The sequence below is a fragment of the Amphibalanus amphitrite genome, unplaced genomic scaffold (assembly GCF_019059575.1).
Source record: "Amphibalanus amphitrite isolate SeventyFive unplaced genomic scaffold, NRLGWU_Aamphi_draft 000940F_arrow, whole genome shotgun sequence".
In the NCBI taxonomy this organism is placed as follows: domain Eukaryota; kingdom Metazoa; phylum Arthropoda; class Thecostraca; order Balanomorpha; family Balanidae; genus Amphibalanus; species Amphibalanus amphitrite.
The window spans coordinates 9,009-30,126 of NW_024882434.1; the positions used below are offsets into that span (position 1 = coordinate 9,009).

A 21,118-nucleotide genomic window follows, 5' to 3' on the forward strand; every position below is an offset into this window, starting at 1 on the left:
GATTGACTTGAAAACGGCAACACACTGTAAAAAAAGTTTACCAACTAGTTAGTTATCCGGCCACTTTTCACTAACCATAGGCGTGTAAGCAAAACACGCATTTCATGACTAAGTGTGTTTTCAATTACACGCAAAAGGTTGAATAGCGTGTTTTGAAACACACCTCCTAGTTTTCGAATATTTGCCAGGTTACTAAGATAAGCCGTGTAAGCGTGTTTATTGACTATCATCGGTGTGTTTTGTTAATAACTACAGACGTGTTAGGTAACACATGTGTTTGTCACACGGCCACTTTTCACTAGCTATATGCGTGTACGCAAAACACACATATTGCGTGTTAGCTAACTAAGCTGTGCGTGTTAATAAACTAAATGCATTTTTGAGAACAGGCGTGTAACTTAACTAATGTGCGTGTTAGTCACCTCTTTTCACAGCCGCCCCCCCCCCAAAAAAAAACGAATCGAATTAAACTCATCAAACATGTTTATTCAAAACTGCATTCAAGCTCCTTTCAGCAAGCTTACAACTGCAAACAGTAATATTTCTCTTATTGTACTAAAAATGAACCTAAAAAAGTAATCTTCTGTAGGAAACTGCCGAGCGGCAAAGGCGCTCCGTTCTAAAGTTACGTTCTAAGCTATAGGCACAGAGCTACGCACAGAGATGCTTGAGACTCTGGACATGTCCCAGGGCGCGGTTCGAAGGGTTAACTGCCGAGCGGAAAAGACATTCCGTTATCAAGTTCTGTGCTCAGCTACTCACAGAGCTGCTCGAGACGCTGGACGTGTCACACGGTTTGAAAGTGTTAACAGCCGAGCGGCAAAGGCGTTCCGTTCTCAGGTTCCGTTCTAAGCTACTCACAGAGCTACGCACAGAGCTGCTTGAGACGCTGGACTCGTCCCAGGACACGGTTGGAAAGAGTTTGGTTGCCCCCCTTTTCAAAGATGTTCACCGTGATAAATATCAGAGCGTTCTTAGCCTTAGACACGGGGCACTTCTGGTTGAACACTGGGAAAATCGCTGCCCACAGAAGCAGGAGATCAGCCTTGCTGCTCCGGTCCACCGACCTTGTCAAGCAGACCCCCTCGACGAAAAGGCCGATGGACCCGTCGTCGTTGACCTGGTAGTGCGGCGCGCTTCCTGATCCCTCAAAGATGTCCTCGGGGTTCGCGTCTAGGTAGTAGAGGAGAGACTCCACGCAGTCGGTGTCTGAAATAGAGGTAAATTTTCAGACTGATATTTACCTCTAACAGTATAACACTGCTACTTGCTAGCTGCTTGAGTTCTTCCGATCTCACGGATATCGTATAAAATGCCACCAAGGCCTCGAATTTCGAGACCATGCCGCTAACAACACAAATTTTGATATCTATTTTTTTTGGGGGGGGAGGGTCAGTTTTCACCTGGTCATGTGAAAACTGGTCTGGTCGTCAGGTCAAGGATCAAGTGATTCGCCAATCCAATAAAGGTCGCTGAAGTATAACAGCACAAATGTCAGTATAACACCTGTTCGGCGATGAACGAACGAGCCCAAGAGGTGTCACGTTTATGAAACGCATACTGAACTAGCTGGCTGCTTTTGACCATATCACTGTTAATTCGATCAAATAAACAGCCGTGAGCCACCTCATGGGCGATGAAAGAGCGAGCGAGAGAAACAGGCGTCACAGAGTAATTTGCACGCTTAAACCTAACTAGTTAAGAGCGTTTTGAAAACAAGGATAAACAATGCACAGACAAAGCACACGACACAAGTCAGAGTAGTATTTTGAATTTAATTTTCATTCATCTGCTAGGTACTAGATTTGAAAGTAATGAGCAGAGACGTGTCTCACGTCGCCCATAGGTTAGTAGTTCGGCAGCAATCTTGCATGGTCGTAATGGGGGGGGGGGCAATAGTTGACGTGAATGGTTTACCGTATTTACCTTGACATTCTGTGATCAGTTGGATGGCGGTGAGAAAGTCGCTCAGGCGGCGCCTGTAGTCACCAAGCTTAGACGACTCCGTCTCCCCCTCCAGTTTGGCCAGCTCACGCCAGATCTGGAACAACCGGCATCAACAATATAATTAGAGGACAGTTAAGTCATATTATAGAATCCTCCATGGATGAGAAAACGTCAGAAAGCTATGGTGGGCGACGAATAAAAGCCGAAACGATGCAACACACAGGGGACATTTTATGGAATTAGAGAGTAGGAATATAATGACAATTTTACAACTTCCAAGGCATACTTAGTACTTACTTCGTCTGGGTTCCGCAAGATTGGATACAGCTCCAAAAGCTTGCGCATGCTGGTGCGGAGCGTCACCACATGCCTGCGCCTGTCTGCGAACGTCGAGTTGATCAGGGCCTCTCGCTCAGCTTTGCCTTCGCTCGTCAGGTTAGCCTCGTGTAGATGCTTCAAGAGGCGGTTTCTCAGATGCTGAACGTCTTCCTCCGGCATAGGCGGAAGGTACTCTGTCGAAATGTTCATACGAAATGTTAGAGCCAGCGGGGGAGGAGGAGGGGGAGGAGGGGGAGGAGGGGAGAGAGAGAGAGAGAGAGAGAGAGAGAGAGAGAGAGAGAGAGAGAGAGAGCGAGAGCGAGAGCGAGAGCGAGAGCGAGAGCGAGCGAGAGCGAGCGAGAGAGCGAGAGAGCGAGAGAGAGAGAGAGAGAGAGAGAGAGAGAGAGAGAGAGAGAGAGAGAGAGAGAGAGAGAGAGAGAGAGAGACCGCTCTCTTCGCCCATGCCAATAACTTCATATGGCCAATGCAAAGTGGCACACTACCTTTAATATATGCAATGCAAAGCTTGCAGAAGGGCAAAATATTCACCACTAGTCGCTTATCAGTCACATGTACTACATCATACTACATCGCTGTCTTGCATTTCACAATGCACAATGCTTACCCTTGTAGCCTTCGAATCCTTCATATCGCGATCCCTTGAATGTTTTTCCGCGTGACAACCTCTTTGATGACGCTTGGAGTTCGGCATCACTTCCGTCGTCTCGTCGCTTCTCATTCCTTACGCGCCATTGTATTTTTGCTTTGACCTGCGACTGAGACAGGAAAAGCAGTGCATAAATTACAACCCAAGGGTAGATGTAACGTTAAGGGCGTTCAACATCCACTGCAGCTGGTATATAGAGGCAATGCATGGTTCACACGGAGGCTGAACTAAATGGTACTTCGACTCCGTAATTACTCGTAGACTTTATAACCTTTGTCCTTTGCCAATACCATATAAGGCACGCATTTCAAGCACATGAAGCTGATCCTTATGCGTTTGTGATGCTGACTTTAACTAGTCATCAAGTGAGAGTTGATTCCGCAGTCGGAGACAATTCCGAAGGGTCGGAATCGGAATCGGAGTCACTCAAAAACACATTGACTCTGCAACCCTCACATGCAGACATACATATTTACATACATACAAACATATACTTCATAGTATAGCACATACATACATACATACATGGATAATTATGCATATATCCAGTGCTGCGGAGTCGGAGTCGGAGTCGACCGGAGTCGGTAGTTTTGGCCGGAGTCGGAGTCGGAGTCGATAATTTTTCACCGACTCCGACTCCGGGCCGGAGTCGGAGTCGGTTTCAGCACATTTTTAATATTTTCCTTCTCTGTCGCGATGTTGACCAACACATTGACCTTACAAGCTGACCTTACAAGACATTCGGAGCCCGAACCGTTAACTGAATGCAAAACGGTTGAATAGGGTCGCAAGAGCTGTTGAATTATTCTCTTTGTGGCTATATAGCCCATATAATTTCCGACATACAGGGACATTTATCTGGCAATGTCCAAAGAGCACTTTCGCAAGTATTCATTACGAGCTTTCGTTTGCTTTTGTCTCGTCTTTCTAGTCCTCTTGGATTTCAAGTTGAACGGACAGGGAGTGGGGGAGGTCATTCTGACTCCCACCTTACCCCAAAGGCGAAAGTGGTTCAAACCCCCACCCCAGCGCGGGTTAGGAAATAAACTTGAAAACTAATTTTGAAGTGAAGTTTAGTTTAATTCCAAATTAGCCACTATTGTTCCGCATTTAAACCAGTGCGAAGAAGCCGCCCATATTTAGAAACATTGGTCATGCAGGTATGTCAAAGTAGGGCGGGTCGGAGTCGGAGTTGGAGTCGGAGTCGATTTTTTCAAGACGGAGTCGTAGTCGGAGTCGGAGTCGCTAAAATTTGGTCGACTCCGCAGCCCTGAATATACATACAAGTATGGCCAGATCCAGGGCCGGAGCAGTTCGCAAACGCTTCAGTTCAGTTCATTCAGATCGACTTTACTTGAGGTTCAGTTCAATTACCTATTTTCCAATTCAGGACATGGTGACTAAGTGCCTCCGTTCAGTATATTCAGCTGAGTTCGATTAGATAAGTTCACGAACTGTCCCGGACCTGGACCGATGTCATTTTCTATTAGTTGATGGAATCAAACAGCAACGCAATAAGTGCTTACCAGTGCCTGTTTCGGGCTGCACCCAAAGTGCAGCGCCGGCCATTGAACAAGGGCGCGGTCAGCCAGCTCCATGTACCGAGCATGAGTAAGGTTCAGGACGCTTGGAAAAAGAAAGGGCATGGGAGAGCTTAACGACTTGGAGACGCTAGAACAGGAGTTTTCAGGGCAAGGCATAGACATAAGACATCATTTAAAGGAAATATGTAAACATGAAAGCACACCACACGAGACAGTAAAACCGACATAAAGGTGGAAGGCAGGAAGGTGTCACTGGGTCATCCGAGGTCACCTGAGGTCACAAGCGGTTTTTGTGCAATAACTTTTGATTGAATTGAGATAAACTCCGTTCGACGATTATTGTGTTTGTCTCGTCAATGCGCATCGAATGAGATGAACCTTGCCCTGAGGTCAACTTTTCAACTTGACCTTTTGAGGTCATATTATATATCATTCAACGCGCCTTGACGAGCTGAGAACAATGGCGTGCGAATTATGCCTCTATCTTTTCTGGATCAAAAGTTATTGAAGAAAAACTATCAAAAGTAAAAAAGAACATTTTTCCTCGGTGACCTCTGGTGACCTAGTTTTTGGTCTGACCAAAACATGACCAAAATACTTTCCTACTGGTTTTTAACGCTCTTTCGAACGCCGCCTATCGCTTGTCTCAACGATGCTCAGGAGTCGAGTTAGACGGGGGGTGTAAACCCCCTGCTCCGCGGCCCGCTGTGTTACAAATGGAGTACCGGCCCGGCGCGGGTTACGGCTAGGGCTGAATAAAAATGTACCAAAAAATGCATGATAATAGTATTTTATGTTAACTTCAATGTCCTCAACCCGCGCTACAACAACACCACGTTATCTACGGGGATGATACCTGTTACAAGCTTTCTCGAACGTCACGATGACTGTCGTCACTTCGCTCCACTCCGTCCTGGTCAGAGGTGAGCCGGGCTTTTTGCTTCGAAGCTTTTCGAGGAGTCCAGGTCTCAGCTGGCTGTCGTCAAACCGGATCACTTCCATGGCATCCAGGACTTCCATAGTATCCATCCTGCGAAGAAAACGAACCGAAATGGCATTAGTAACTGGTGGGTCGCCGCACCAGAGACCGCCTACTGCGCCTAGTCACCACAGTCGAAGTCTTGCCGCGGCGCAGTATAGTCTATCCTCGCGATCGGAATAGATGTCAGTGCCAGTGGTCACCTGTCTGAGGAGCATTTTGGCAACAGGCAACCAAACTGGTGGACAAGCTGGGATTGGGTGGCACGGTTCGGCGCAGCGATCCGCGGGAAGGAAGACTGTCGATCTACTAACAAATATATAAAATTACGTAACTTTTCATACAGATTCATTCATAGAACTCTTGAGGTTTATAGAGGCCTGTGGTTCATTCGATTAAAATAAATGTAGAAATAACGATGAAAACTCGACACACCCGATTAAACAAGCGCTGAAAGGTTTAATTCCAAACGCATAAAGACAAAGTCAGCCTGACAGACTCACCGAGACACTCCTGCGGTTTGTTGAGATTCGGCCAGAGCGTCGCTTCCCGACTTCGGCCGGATCTCTGCGTCTTCCCCTGATCGACGGAGTTCGGGCGACGTTGGAGGCTCCGGTGCATCCAGCTGCGAAACCACCACTGACGAAGTGGATGTCGTCCCAGTGCTGAAAATGGATGAGAGAAGATGTTTGATACAATACCAGATTAGGATAACATATTTTTTTTTTCAGGACAATTTCCAACTACGCAAACATTCATAGGCCGAGCTTGTTCAATACTTACGAACGCAACTGAGCAAATTCAGTTGCAAATGATTATGGGCGTTTTTTTTTCTTTTAGAGTTTTATAACTGCATTCTGCATAAGCAACATTTTATTTCTCAAAACAACCTAACTTAACAGAGATCGATGTCCTACCTTTCAAGAACAACCAGATCGCCACGCATGACGGTCCTGATGCGAGGCCGAACACCAGTTATCGCATCTTCCTCATTCAGCAGGACCCACGAGGACCAGTCGTCATCATAGATCTCCAGATCCCACTCGCCACCCTGGGGACAAAACATGTACCTCATTCGTAGCCAGGTCGGGAGTAGACCACACACATTAGTCGCTCCAAGGTGGAGAGGGGGATGGAAATGATAGGCAAACACATCCGACATTTTCATACTCAATCATTACGCATAATCATAGAGCCTTTGGTTGCACTCTTCTCTTTCCTGTTAGACTACTGACAACAGCTGCTGTAAATGGTTGATGTTGCATTTGAGATAGACTATGTATTTCCAACACATCAGCCTATTTTCAATCTGAGCCTCGTTCAGCAGCTTAACATTATGGTTTACGTAGGTATATGGCTTTGCATTACCTTAAACAAATTGTGTAAATAAATGTTTTTTTTTAATGTCATTAATTAAATTTTCTCCAAATGGTATTGTTTTACGGAGGCCGCTGTATTATACTTTCCATAATATGGACTTTTTTGCTCACAGACCTTAAAATATAGTACAAAATACTATTAGGTACTATATTTTAAGGTCTGTGAGCAAAAAAAAAAAAAAACGTTATTTCAGCCTTTTACTTGAAACACGACATTGAGTCCCACCGTTAACTAAAATTATTCCGTCACTCTTCCAAAAAAAACAAACAAACAAACAAACAAACAAACAAACAATATACTAACCTGCAGACCGAAGAACGCTCGAACCTTTTGAACAAGGTCCAGGACAGACTCGAATTCGAAGACGCGCGCAGCACTTCGATGGTTTACTAGCGCCTTCATCGTTGACCGCTGAAAAAAATATGACAAGTGGTTACATTAATTATCTAACTACAATGTCCTAAAATCATCGATAGCCATGGAGTGGGTGAAACAGCAAGCGAAACAGCACATGGTTTACTATTTACGCACACATTAGACACGTGGGTTGCACAGCTCACTTCACGGGTGGTTGGATAACATCGGGTATCCCAATCCTAAAAGACAGACATAGCTTATTTGAAAAGCTGAGACAATGCCGATTCTGAATGTCATCCAGAACGCTGAAAACGACGTTTTATAACCATATAACGCCTTCTGGGCGGTGCACGACCGAGCAAAAGAGAGGTTTTGCAGAGTATTTTACACGCGTCATGTCGGATAGAAGTTAACGACTGGAGATTCAGCAATTATGATGATGAAGATGATTAGCCAGATGCTCATTATTTAGGATCAAAATTGATAGAATAGTTGTATTACGTTTCACCCACGGGGCTTCTTCGGATACATATGTTTGTCATATGTATCCGAAGAAGCCCCGTGGGTGAAACGTAATACAACTATTCTATCAATTTTGATCCTAAATAATGAGCATCTGGCTAATCATCTTCATCATCATATGTAACACAATGCTCCGAACTAGCATCTCCATCCTCAAAAAAGATTCAGCAATTAACCTCGAATCTATTCAAGCCAAGACCCGGCTCGAAGGAGGTGGGGTAAGCACGTGCAGTAACGCCCCCAGTGTTGTCGAAGCTGCATGTCGGATCAGTCTCTACCTTCGTAGCAAATTTGAGCACAATCGCCTCATCCGTTCCCGAGATATAGGGGCGGTGTGTGCACGTGCGTTCATGCAATAGTTTCACCCCATGGACGCGTGGAAGCCACATAACTGGCCGCTAGCTACATGTCAGATATCAGAGCCAGTGTAAGACCCGAGTGAGTGTAAGTTTGCACTCACAATAGCCATAACAGCGAAGCAAATAGCTGCAATACTGCTCAATACAAGCAGTCGCGAGTTCGCAGTAAATCTGATACTTCAAATTGAAGCAAAATGCACAGATTACTCACCTTTCAGAGGTGATTCGGAGACCTGGTATCTGGTACCTGAGGGGCACGTATTTTGCGGTCTGCACTGAATAAGTAGCCAGCGGAGTGGGGTCAAAAATCCAAGCAGAAGGGATCATCATCATCTCGCCCTTAGTCACACGGTATGCCATATAGTGCTCATCAAACGAAAGCGCCCTCAAGACGTCACCGATGATTTTGACATGGTTTACTGCATCAAACTGAAAATATGCTACGCGAAGAAGATCACAGCTCTCTGAGCTTGAAGCAGCCGGGTTTCTCACGATCAGCACATCATCGACGCAGTACTTCTGTCCCGCAAGCACTGCCATCTTGGTGTACGTAGCTCGGTCATCCACCTCCCATCCGAATGCACCTGTAACTAGGCATGGCTTGCATTTCTTCCCCATCATCTTCTTTTGCTTTCCTTCGCATGCAGCTACCGCTTCTTGATGTCGCACTGCCAGGGTTTTACAAATGTTCTTGGTGTTGTGTGCTCGAGATGCGTAGATCTTGAACTGCTGGTGTTTAGCTTCAAAACGCATAGTCCAAGCTTTCCTCAAGGAACCAATTTGTGCTGCCCAGTGCCGGTAATGTAATAAGTAGTGGAACTTCGGCTTGATTTTGAAGTCCGGGAACATTCCACAGAACTCACGCAGCCACTGCTCTACTGAAGGTTGCATTCTTGCAAGAATTTCACCGTCCATACGTGGAGCACAAATGAGTTGTACAAGAGAAAGCAAACCGGTCACAAGAAGCCACGCCTTTTGATCTGGTGGGACCAGTGGACCGATCATGAAAGGGAGAACTCGGAGGAAAGTCCAGCACTGACTGAAAGTGCCTTTGACGAGCACTTTGCGCCCCTTTGCTTGAAGCATGGGAGGAGTGTTCGCTTTGTCGACTCTCGCATATGAGAAGGATTTCATAGCCTTTTGAACTGAGGCGAATGTGAAGAGTTTGATTTGAAAAATCAGGTATGATAGCACCAGAGCCAAGGAATGATTGACTACGCCACTTTCAAACAGATCGTGCGCGATATCTGGTGGAAACATCTCTGTGACCTTAAAGTCTTTCAGCTCATCAAACACACATTTTGAGTTGATACCAAATGCTTTTCGTGATTCCTCATTGTCTCCATTCTCACACATGTTCAGCTCTTCTTGGTACTCCTCCTCAGTACGAAGGGTCAGCTCTTGCTCTGTGAGCTTTGTACCAAAGTCCTCATTTGTGGCGTGGCATGTTCGGCATGGTCGCTGCCCTGACGAAAATGATTCCTGGAAGCCCGCCATCTTATGCACTCCCAGGTTGTCACCACACACAAACTCCACTTTGATATCAAAATGAGTGCCACAAGTATCCAGGCCATTGTTCAAGAGGTCACACAGGGAATCTGTCACAGGCTTCATGACTGTGTTCAAACCATGAAGCTTGATGAGCTTTGTAGGACATAGTAGGAGGAGATGAATGTCACTCAGCACCGACATTGACAAGCCCTCATCGACCGCAAAATAGCAACCACCCAGACTATAATCAGATGCTTTCTTCCGCAGAGGGTTACACACACCAAATTCATCAAAGTAGAGCACAAGCTTGACCAATCTGTCCCGTTTGCAGTTTTCCAGCCTGCCATTTTCCAAGAGACTTGTCAGCTGTTTCTTGACATCCACATACTGATAGCTGGATTGGAATTCACCACCCCCTGTGGTAAGGATCTGAGTCGTAGGTGCAATGTAGCAGAGCTCCTCATGGCAGAATTTGCTCAATTTATACTCGCTTGCAAACTCTTCACAAGCCTGCTTAACTGAAGACGACTTTGATGCTCTGCTCTCATTCTGCTCCTTAAGAGCGGTGTCGACGATTTCTCCTATCTCACTAGCCACGAAAGATGTTGCAGCCCGTGACATCCCATGCTCACATTGCAATCGAAGCAAGAAACGTGCTATTTTCTCCCGGCTACTGTCTTCAGTTTTTGCTGTAGAGCCTTTCTCACCCTGATCATCCAAGCACCAGGCCTCAGTCTCAACCTCAGCTTCTTCCTGACAATGAGTACTGATTGAAGGTGACTCCTCCAGACTTTGCCTTCCTTTCTCTTTGTGCGACTGTGACGTACTTTGCTTGACAGCATGGGTTCTTTCATAATGTCTCAGCCAGTAACGTCCAGTTGTGAACCCTTGTGTACAACGCGGACAGAGAAATAAGTTGCAGTTCTCAGATTTATCCTTGAAGTGGTTATTGATATGCTGACAAAACAAAGCAATTGAGCTAGAAGAAAACAGACATAATGGAACTGTACAACGCAGAACCACTTCTACAGTTGCCTGAAAAGAGGAAAGCCTGTTATGACTTATGATTCAGTTGGGCAAACTACGGGGAGGAAATCACAAATGTGATTAATCACAAATGTGATCATTTTACGCCTATTTTGCAGCACTTTTGGAAAATCACAAAATTTCACAAAGGTTATGTCACCTGTAGCCAGATCCCAAACACAATCAAAAACATGATAAGGAAAAGATGCCCTCCATGATGAGGGCTGTTCGGCCCGCACATCCTATTGTAAAATTTTGCAGCATGCATGCGCAGTAGGGAACTTTCAGGCCTTATGCTCCGCCCACCACCGTATGACGTCACATGTGTGACATCGGCATCTGCAAAATCTTTCAGCTTCGCGCATCCTAAAATTTCAGGATGCAGGAGGCAAAAGTGGTGCAGACTTGGCGCAGACAACGTACAGTGGCGAAGTGTGCAGTGTTAACTAGTGAATTTATGCAGTGTTTGGTGTTATTTTGTCGGTGCATAAATTGGAAATGGGTTGGTGAAGTTTTTCATTAGTTATTACGTCGCTGCTTGCTGGAATGGAGCGGCACGATTGTCTCGCGCAAAATATGTTGAGGTGTTCGGTGCGTTCTGCGAAAGATTTTGCTCGACGGGATGGGCAGTGACATCATACAAGTGTGATGTCACAGTCGCGCAAAATATTTTGCAGCACCCGAACAGCCCTATGGTTTATCATGAAAATGATTATGCAGTCAGCTGGCTGAACAACTTTTTGAAAAGGCTGTCAGCTGGCTGATCACAATACTGATAACCAAATCAGCTGGCAAATCATGAAGTTGATCCATACATCCATCCATACATAGGTAGGTACACCAATCATCCTGCTAACAATAGTGATATAGCTGGGTGATCACCACACTAAATCAGTCCTGGTCCAGTCTGCAAAATGTGGCATTCTTCGACGAGATCTTGTCTGGGCAGACACTGCAGGTCGGGGCAGAAATAGGGGCAGGTTTCCGGAATACTGGGGCAGAAGCAGGAAAATCTGGTGCAGAAGTTTAAAAAATTGACGGAAGTGATTTTCTCAGCTTCTCACTGCTTCCTACATCATAATATCATTACATTATTTGCATCATTAGGGGCAGGAATTGGGCTACCCCTGGACTCAGCATTCTGATTCGGGGCAGGACTTTGTCTGCCCTGAAAATCTTGTCGAGCTCCCTGCCATGTTTTGCAGACTGGAAATCAGTTGGGTAAACAGTGGCAGTGGCCATCTGTTTCATTTTTGGAAGCTTCCATTTTTTTTAGTATGCTCTTCCAAAAATAGAAGGGCATTTTCCAAAAATAGGGATGAAACTTCCATAAATCGGGACGGAAAAGGCCTTGTCAAATTTTGGAAAATAACACCACCCTCCAAAAATGGCTTTCAGCATAGGTGTAGGGACGTTTTGAGAAGTGTGTTTGGGGGGGGGGGCAAGTCGAGCTGAGTATCCGATCTGATTGTAACGTAGCTGAAAGGTGGGTGCAGTGGGCCATGGCCCGGCCGTCCCCCCCCCCCCCTGTTCCCACACCTATGGCTTTCAGTGCATTAGATCACACTTTGATGGCTTTCAATTATTCACAGAACATCAAAAATTAAACACTTTGATAACTAACTCACCTAAAATATATAAAAATCGACAAAAATTGAAATCTTCTCGTAACGGGGTCATGCCAATAATGCGCGCCTAATCAAGGATGAAATGACTCACAAAAGAAAAATACTACATATGCAATGTGTGGGCAATAATGACGTCATAAGACCAAAAAGGAAATATCAGTAAAACTATGAAATATACTATTAAATGTCGTTTAAACAGTAAAATGGGACTAATAAACATATTTAAACCAGACTTAACAGAACCTTACCTAACCTAACTATATCTAAACTACAACCTACGGATGTTTGATGATGCGGTCTACTCGCTAGTTGCGAAAAGGGATAGGTCTTAGGCCAGGGATTTACTTATCAAAAATTAATTTTGCAAGCCACTGTACAAACAAATCTCCTTTTTTACTGATTCTTAAAGATAAACAGGCCTATCTCCGGTCATGCGGCCAGTAGTTACCCGCGGTAGTGTCGAAAATGCCGAGATAGCCCAAATATAATAGGCGGAAAAACGGCCAAGGTAACCCGGAGAGCTTTGCATTCTTGCTATTTTTGGAAGATAATTTGTTGATTCATACTACAGTGACTTGCCCAAAAACCTACAGTGTAACCCACATTATTTGTTTCAAATAAAAAATCGTAATTTTTATTCTAGATTTCCAAAAACGCCCGCCATAAACCAGGGCATAAACTCCTTCACCTTGGCCTATCTTGGCCATTTCCGCCAATTTACATTCCGACTAGAAACGGCGGCTACGAAGTTTCTTATAGGTATCTTGGCTACGAAAGCTGATCTGTGACGTCCGGGATATGACGAAGTGGCTACATGACGCATAACGCTGAATGCCTCTGCCCGCCTCTGCACTAGCCGAAGTGAGCCGAAATTCACTTCGGAATGTAAGTTTTTAGTGGCCACCCTAGAAGCCAAGGGCGTCGCCACAGGGGGGGGGGATGGAGGGGATCTCGTCCCCTCCACTGTTTAAAGATTTTAACATTACGCCTATGGCGTTGCATGGAAAGAATCGACTTGAAATGGTCCTCGTCCCCTCCAAAATGGTCAATGTCCCCTCCAGACGTTGCACCGTGGCGTCGCCCCTGCTAGAAGCTTTAAAAAAAGGAACATATTACTGTTTTCCCAACTGAAGTGGGGTGGGCCTAAAATATTTGCTTTTCCCTTGCCTAACACATCTCCCATGTCAGATTTTACAGCACACACTAAGTGTGAGCTGCTCTATTGATCGATATCAAAAGTATCTGGATTATACTTAATATCTAGACAAGTGATAATCAAGAGTTTCACCTTGTGATCCATTAAAGTAAGGCAATGTGAACTGCATTCTTAGTCAGTGGGTAGTTAAACTACATGTCTAAGCTGCAGCAGCAGAAGGCATAGGCCTGGGAAGAGGAGGGACAGCAGGTGCATTTGCCCCTCCCACTTTTGGACTGGAGGGGCAGCGCCCCTCCAACTTTCGGGAAAATTCAACATTAGCCTTATGGCGTTGCATGGAAAGAAAGAAATATAGAACTTTTGAGTTTTAACTTTTGCCCCCTCAACTTTTTAACCTGCCCCCTCAACTTTTCAAACGTTCCCGGGCCACTGGCGGACCGCGGAAGGCACCTCAGGATGTAAGGGCAAAGTAAATATCTAATTCTCGCATAGAAAAGCATCCCCAAGAATTGAAACCCCCATAGAAGAAAATCAATGTTAACAATTTTATCTGCAATAATGCGGTAACTCATCTTCCATTCCATATGCTCTTCTTTAAATGTCGGGTGTCAGTGAAAAGTTCCAACGGTACCTGTTCCAACATTAGTAATAATGTAGGTATAGTATAGGTGTTTTTCGATGTGAAATATCATTGTTAGTTATTTGCAAACATCAAAAAGCTAATTAAATGCTGATTTTCCTGTTATTAGTTAATTTAGTCTACTTTCAATAACGGCACAAGTAGCTTTCGGTTGCCAATGTAGGTTGTAGGTGTATTTTTGGTAAGTTTAGGTTAGGTTTTGTTAGTTTAGGTTAGGTTAGGTAAGGTTAGGTTAGGTCTGGTTAGGTTTGGTTATATTTTGTCCGAGCTATGTGCCTATACCCATCAGTGTTCATAATTTGGTTTAGGTGTAAATTTTCTAGCTATTTTAGGTGGTTATTGAAGTTAACACCATTGGTTAACATTAATCAATAGATATAACTAATCTAGCCACAGCGGAAAGGTAAGGTACTATTGGAAATTTCGACCCAGGTGCCCCAGCCACAATTTTGTGTGGCACATTCCCCTGTTGTGCTTCACCTTCTGCCACCCCTGTACCTTGGAACCGAATACTTAAATGATTGCCTTTATATGCAAGTTCCATTCCAGCTATACACTGGCGGAACCAGGGGAGTTAACCTGTTTCCTGAATTAAATTGACTCTCACCAGTCATTTTGAGAATGTGGCAAGTTGCAACTCCCATGCTTCAATGTTGCAAAAATTATCATTTGGGACCCTACCAATAAATTTCAGAAAATGATGCCCATTTCAACTTTCACTGAACAGGAAAGAACGTAAAGAAATTTTAAATAAAAAATATTTTTAGGTGGACAAAAATGGGCAGTTTTTGCCCAATAAAGGTTATCCTATGACTGCAAGGCCACCTGAAATGCGTTAGACAGATCTTACTAGAGTTGTCCTTAGACATAGTTGTCGGGTTTGTCTTACTGGGCCACCTTATTCATGTGCAATTAAATAATTAGGGGGCTGTATCAAAGTATAATCTACAGCAACCTAGTAACCTCAGTAATAACCTATAGAATTCCTATATTTTAACCTATATTTTGCTAAGATACAGTTGGTGGTCATAATGCTGTCCCTCATTCACACAACATTCATTGCATCATCACGGTTATCACTAGCACCGAATAAAGATAAATCGATTGACAAAATTCAAGGCATACAACACAGAAGCATAATTACATCAAATTTATATCTGGCAACACCTTACTCACCATCAGAGACCCGCACGACGCGGACACAGCACAAGCCGCACAAGCCAAAGGACGCGCGCCGAAAAAAACATGGCGGACGTGACGCAGTTGCACCGCAGTTGTCAAATAACTTCAAGTGTGTTTTAGCACAAAGGTACATGTTGTACAAAAGGTCGTATGTTAGTGTCCCCTGCTATGTATAGTTTGTTCGAAAACACGTTTTGCGTAAGTGTGGCATATAGTGTATAAAACACGCATAGTGCTTGCTGACACACCACTAGTTGACACACCTTGGCTTAGTTTTGTAACTTATATGTTTGTTTACCACAAATAAATGTGCTTACATACAAACCGTTTACTAACCTCATTGCTATCTTCAGCTTTTGTGTGTCTTAATACTATCTTTTTGTTGAGCAATTAACACGGTAGTTTGTAAACTTTTTTTACAGTGCAGATTGCGTTTTATGTTTATGCAACCTTTGATTTACACGCCCGGCGGGTGTTACATTTTGCCCTTATTGCATTTGATTAGATATTTAAATCTTATATTTTATTTAATGTGATTTCATATGATTTTGTACTGTATATATACTTGGTGTAGGTGGAACACAATTACATAGTAACACAGTAAAGGCAGATCAACGACGTTATCATTCATAGATACATGACCATTGACCACCACAACAGCCAATAATCTGTCTGCATGTCGCACCTCTCTGCACCGCCGCCATCAATCCTCGCTGTCCTCCGCGGGTCACCGTCCGGGTCCGTTTGTCTCCACCCCCGCTTCCGATAGGCGGGGAGGGCAGGCGGCCGATACCCACACCTCCTCAACGAGGATCGTTCTCCGCATGACCGGCCACAGGAGCCGACCAAACGTGATAACCATCGAAGGACGCGGCGGTGGCCATCGGTGAAAATGGCCCAATACATCAGCCTTATTTCTGTTCCATCAAACAGGCAGACGGCGACGAATTTCGAATAGGGTATGAGTGACGTTAGAGGCAATTTCACAAGGGTCGGCAGCGATATAAAATGGCCATCGGGCCTTGCCTCCGCTATAAAAACGCCACATCAAAGGTGGGATCAGTTTCTGTCGTCACAAATTCATTTTATGTCGCATGGTGTGCCGTCGAAAAGAGCTGTTCCTGAAATATTGGTCTGATATGGGGGATATGTTTGCAATCTGCAGTTATTGCTCTCATCGTTCCTTTCTCACTGTTCGAGGATGATGATTGGCCCCATCGCTCATGTCTCTCGTCTCTGGCCTTCAGTATCTCGCCTCTCATTTTCGGTCTCTTCTCCCGCCGACATCAGTCTCTTCGTCCCTCGCTTCTCTTCCCACCCCTCATCCACCTCAATCGTCAGCCGTCGTCTGTCCAACACAACACTGCAGAGACCACGCGTCGCGCAGAGGCACAGCACGTCGCACGCGGCGGCCGCCCTCCCCACCCTCCCCCGGTTCCGACGCATTCCCCTTTGGAGCACTGCAGAGGTGGCAGCCGGCCAACAACAACACAGACGGACGGCCGACTGCTTTCAAAGGCCCGCTCTCAGCAGCTGGGTTCAGCTCTGTGGCGCTGGTGCTGCTCCGGTCTGCCGGGCCCGGTCGTCTGCCTACCCCGCGTGTCGCAACTGAAATAGTGCGCGCGGGCTGGACCAAGGGTGCCGCCTGGGTCCGCTACGATACGGTCCCGAGAGAGCTGAACTGACCGAGAGGAAACAGGTGATTATCAAATAAGCAGACAAAGGTTGCAGAATGCTGTGTGTGTTATTAAAATGAGGAATTCGTGCTATTGATTAATGAAGCAAATAGCAATTGCCTCACCTTCAGCTCCTGCCCTGTGTCATAATCCTATCATATTTCACACCTGTTGTCTAGCAGGTATTACGATCTAGTTGTTCATTAGCCACCATAAAACAAAACTTTTCAATTGAACTAAATACTCAAGCCTCCTCAGCATTCAACGAAGACTGGCATAATTGAAAAAGTTACCTATCCTTTCTCCGTAATCGTTTTTTTTTAACGTAATTTTCCCCTTCAGTCCTCAGCTTCCTAGTTCCGTTGAGCTCGGACAAAGCAGGCTGATTTATTGGATATGTATGCATTATGTGATTTATTGGATATGCGTACATTATGTTTTGCTTTCAAAGGCCCGGCACTGTGTTCTCACTTGTCTCTCAGCATCCCATGAGAAGCGTGGGCCGTCTCCTCCATTCAAGGCTGGATCAAGCGGGGGGTCGATCGGTGGGGAGCTATCCGCTGGGGAGGCCACCCACGGGGGGGTATCACACCCCCACATCCCCTCTGATCTCAGCTGATTGAAATTGACCGGAGTCGCGACCGGCATTCATGTATGCAACACCTCAGACGGCGCGCGGCACGTGTCACATGATACGATTGGATGGACCAACGAGATCGACTGAGCCATTTCTGGAGACGGCCAAACTGAGCGGCGGGGAGAGAGGGCCGAGAGGGGGAGAGAGACGGTGGGATCGGGGGCGTTAATTCCGCCACTCTGCTGACATTGCATACATAATTTGTGCCGCCAGCTCGCCGGCTGAATAATCGAACGGACCGGTGGATAGATGGGCCTCAACACCAGTCTGACACCGCCCCGGGCGATGGGCGCCGCGCGGGGGCGGCTGACGTCCCGGCGGCCGACTGGTCCGCTCGTCAACGGAAAAAACGATCGGCGCCTGGTAATCAGCTCTGATCTCAGCTTTCTGTGGTGGGAGCTATATGCGAAATGAATGTAATAAAATCGTTCACATTTACTTAATCAAGAATTTATTATATTTGGTTGGAGTGTCCAGTGATGTGTGACAGTTGCTTGACGAATGCAAATAAAAATAAATAGTGGCTGCCAGGAGCAGATGAAATCAAAAGATTTAGTAAATCATTTTATCCGTTACTATAGTCTGTCGTCGCTCTTCCAATATCCCAATCGTCCAAGCTCCCCATCACACTCTGTATACATCCCAGATTGAAATAGGGCCCACGCCGTTGCACGCTGCCTCCGGCGGAGGGCAACAAGCGTTCCGGCAGTGTACGGCACCCGTATCTCACCCCTGCACGGCTGAACCGGTCTGATCTGTCTTCCATCTTCGGTTAGGCGGTAGCGGTGGAGAGATGACGGTGACGTGTGACGATGACGATGACGGCGCTGTGGTGACGACACTCACACAAACGATAAAGGAGATAGACACTGTTGTGTTACAACCGCGCGACAGCACCAATCGAAACAATCGTAGCGATGATGACGAGAGATCACAGCCGAAAGCTAGCACCGTCTCAAACGGCCAGGATGACAGAGGTGGAAGCCTTAGAAGCAGAACACTAAAGACGAACACCCTGCAGGAGAAGCAGCGGCGGCGGTGGCGGCGGCGGCGGGGAGGCAGGGGGGCCGCTTCCGCCGCCGGCGCCGCCGTCGGTCGTCTGGTGCGGTTAGTTGGCCGAGCGGCGCCGCTGCCGATGGACGTCGACGGACCGCCGCGTCGCCTCCGACGAACCGAGCGCTGTCAAGTGCCGGTGGGTAGCGGGCCGGTTCGAGCACCGGTAGACGAGTGCGAGAGGAGACTGGTGACTCAGCGGAGTCGGTGTGACTGGGTGGAGTCATTAGTGACTCAGCGGAGTCAAAAGTGAGTGGGATGAGTCACCAGTGAGTCGATACGAGTCCCACGTGAGTCGCAAACGCCAGTGGGTGTCTCGGTGCGCCGGAGGGCCCGAGGAGGGGATTGTTGGTGTGCGAGTCACCGCGTATAGCGCTCGCGAACTTATGGGATGTAATAAGTGCGGTCCGTTACCGTTTATTTCTTGTGTACGCCGAGAGTGGTAATTAGGTGTCAATGTGACCAAACAAGAAAAGAAATGAAGTTCGTTGGATTTGCTGTGGCGCTCGGATTGCTGTCAAGGATTGCTTCTGGATTCGACACTGGTAAGGAAAACACATCATTGCACAGATTTAATATTCAAACGCACATCATCACGGCATTTGTATCATGGTGTTAATCACGCCATTTAAGGCAGACATTTTAATCAATTTAGTAATAACCAAACACAATATTCCTTTGTCGAATTGGCGATTTCGTCATACACATCTAACTCACGACATTGATCGTGCCATATTTCATTTGGGCCTTCTTGATATTGATATTTATCCGCCCTTTTGACATGAACATATCTGGCGACCACCCTGAATTTGCTATGAATTTGTAGCAGCTGACAAAAGGCCGCGCTGAGCCAGATAAGCATGGGGTCATAAATTTGTCCGGCGTTCGGCTGTCGGCTTTAGACCGCCGGAAACTGGCAACTATGGAGCGGAAACGGGCGGCAGTGGCGGTGACATGTGGGCCGCGTCTGCCGCAGCTGGTCGTCAGACCCCCTGCCGTGCGACTGAAGTGAGTCGCGCTGCGGAGGACCTCGGGTGGTCTGTCGGCCCGCGCGCCGCTGCAGGCGGAGGACATTTGTCGGCAGCGAGCCTTGCATGCGGCTGCTGTAGTCGTGACCGAGCGGCAGTGCAGTACTCCACGCACCGCTGACACCCACGCCGGGCCGGCAGTCCAGTCGGGCTGCTCAGTTTCACCCATTTATTTCATTCGGTGGACGGATCGAACGCGTTCTCGCGATCGCAGTACATTCGGCCAGATACGAGGTGTATTTCTACCGCTTGGTGCTTCTCTTGCCCTCGGAGCTGGTAACGCGGCGTAATACTGAGGGGAAATCCAGAGAATACCCCGTGTTTCTGGTGTGGACCCATGATGCTTCGTATCCAATTTGAATATACTAACGGTGCTTGATACTTCCCAACACATTTGTCTTTGATGTGGCGAAATGTTATTCAAATCAATGATTCAAAGCTCTCTCCATATCGTTACCCCATTCAGTTATGTATCATGGGTCATTTTCAAAGATTGAAAAGCGACACCTGATGACCGAAATGAGTCGGACTCATTGTCATGATTCTGGCAGATTTTTACGGCTTTAACCCACGAGCCGCTGGGGGGGGGGGGGGCATAAAGTTGCCCCCCCCCCTTTACGCTTTGTGAAATATCTCCGAAACCTGATAAGCTACGAACGTGAAACTTGGCATAGCTTCAAATGAATACCTAGTAGAGTTGCAAAATTTCCCTACCGCACTACCGGCATGCCGGTAATTTTTCACTACCGCAGGTTTTTTCGTGGTATATGGCATGTCTTGCCGGTAGCATGCCGGTATTTTTGATTTTGAGCAAAAAAAATATATCAGCAAAAGATTCAAACTTTGGGCACTAAGAGGCTCTCAAATTGTAATAAAACAGCAATATTAACCACTGCAAGATACATTTTGTGGTAGAAATTCCATTGCTAAGGGTAGGGGTAACACATGGACCTCAGCATTTCACAGGCTTGGTTATAATTAGAATTGTTAAGAATCTACTGTGGTCTATAAAAGGAGTAATTGTAATGGTACTCATTCATATTGCAAAAGCACGATCAATTAGTAAGTCAAATGGTAGGTAATATGTATAACACACACAAACAAAAAATGTTCATGACAACATTCCCTAGGGGAAAAGGCAGAATCAAAACACCAAAAAACACACTGTTTGGAAACTGGCCTTGAGTCCTGAGATAATGAGATGTGGTCTGAGAAACTCTACAAAGAATTTGTTGACACTGAAAATCCAGCTGAAAAGGCAGGCGTTAGGTAGCCTTGAGCCTGACTTTGGTCCCATAATTAAATGAAAATGGATTTGAACTGACATTTTGTCGTATCTTTACAAGAAAACACATCATGCAGGCAAAATTGACACAGTGGCGCAAAATAATACAACCAAGGATTTACTTTTAAGATGCTCTCTCCCCTAATGAATGGATGTAGGTAATCTGATGACGTAATAGGTTCATTCATATACCCTTTTTTGGTTGAAAAACTGAAGAGAAATGAATTTTCTTGTAGTGAATTA

The 21,118-nt window shown here is 46.0% G+C and overlaps 2 protein-coding genes and 1 long non-coding RNA gene across 13 annotated transcripts in view; 2 read left to right on the top strand and 1 right to left on the bottom strand.

Moving 5' to 3' along the window:
• Window positions 1-465: 465 nt before the first annotated feature.
• Window positions 466-15,316, bottom strand: LOC122368334. 11 transcript variants are annotated; one of them, XM_043342177.1, is made up of 11 exons: window positions 12,219-12,286; window positions 8,285-10,599; window positions 7,139-7,246; window positions 6,373-6,506; window positions 5,959-6,120; window positions 5,333-5,506; window positions 4,459-4,558; window positions 2,891-3,041; window positions 2,245-2,459; window positions 1,927-2,041; window positions 466-1,209 (listed from the first exon to the last, which is right to left on the bottom strand). In XM_043342177.1, the coding sequence occupies exons 3-11, from the start codon at window positions 7,235-7,237 to the stop codon at window positions 866-868; spliced, it is 1,494 nt and encodes a 497-aa protein (XP_043198112.1). In that variant the 5' UTR covers window positions 7,238-7,246; window positions 8,285-10,599; window positions 12,219-12,286; the 3' UTR covers window positions 466-865. The 11 variants fall into 11 exon arrangements, 4 of the variants coding, with proteins under 4 accessions (XP_043198112.1, XP_043198109.1, XP_043198110.1 ...); XR_006254220.1 differs by lacking the exons at window positions 4,459-4,558; window positions 12,219-12,286 and adding an exon at window positions 12,616-12,636; XR_006254219.1 differs by lacking the exon at window positions 4,459-4,558 and having other exon boundaries at window positions 12,219-12,390.
• On the top strand, window positions 12,679-17,843 carry LOC122368335. The gene is made up of 3 exons (XR_006254225.1): window positions 12,679-12,726; window positions 12,862-13,103; window positions 17,723-17,843. It is a non-coding gene; the product is annotated as an uncharacterized LOC122368335 (long non-coding RNA).
• A 792-nt stretch (window positions 17,844-18,635) lies between these two features.
• The window catches only part of LOC122368336 (chondroitin sulfate proteoglycan 4-like), a 95,816-nt gene continuing 93,333 nt past the window's right edge, over window positions 18,636-21,118 (top strand). Inside the window, exon 1 of the mRNA XM_043342178.1 lies at window positions 18,636-19,107. Within this exon, the coding sequence (XP_043198113.1) occupies window positions 19,041-19,107 (67 nt within the window). The 5' untranslated portion in view covers window positions 18,636-19,040. The remainder of the gene's footprint in view (window positions 19,108-21,118) is intronic.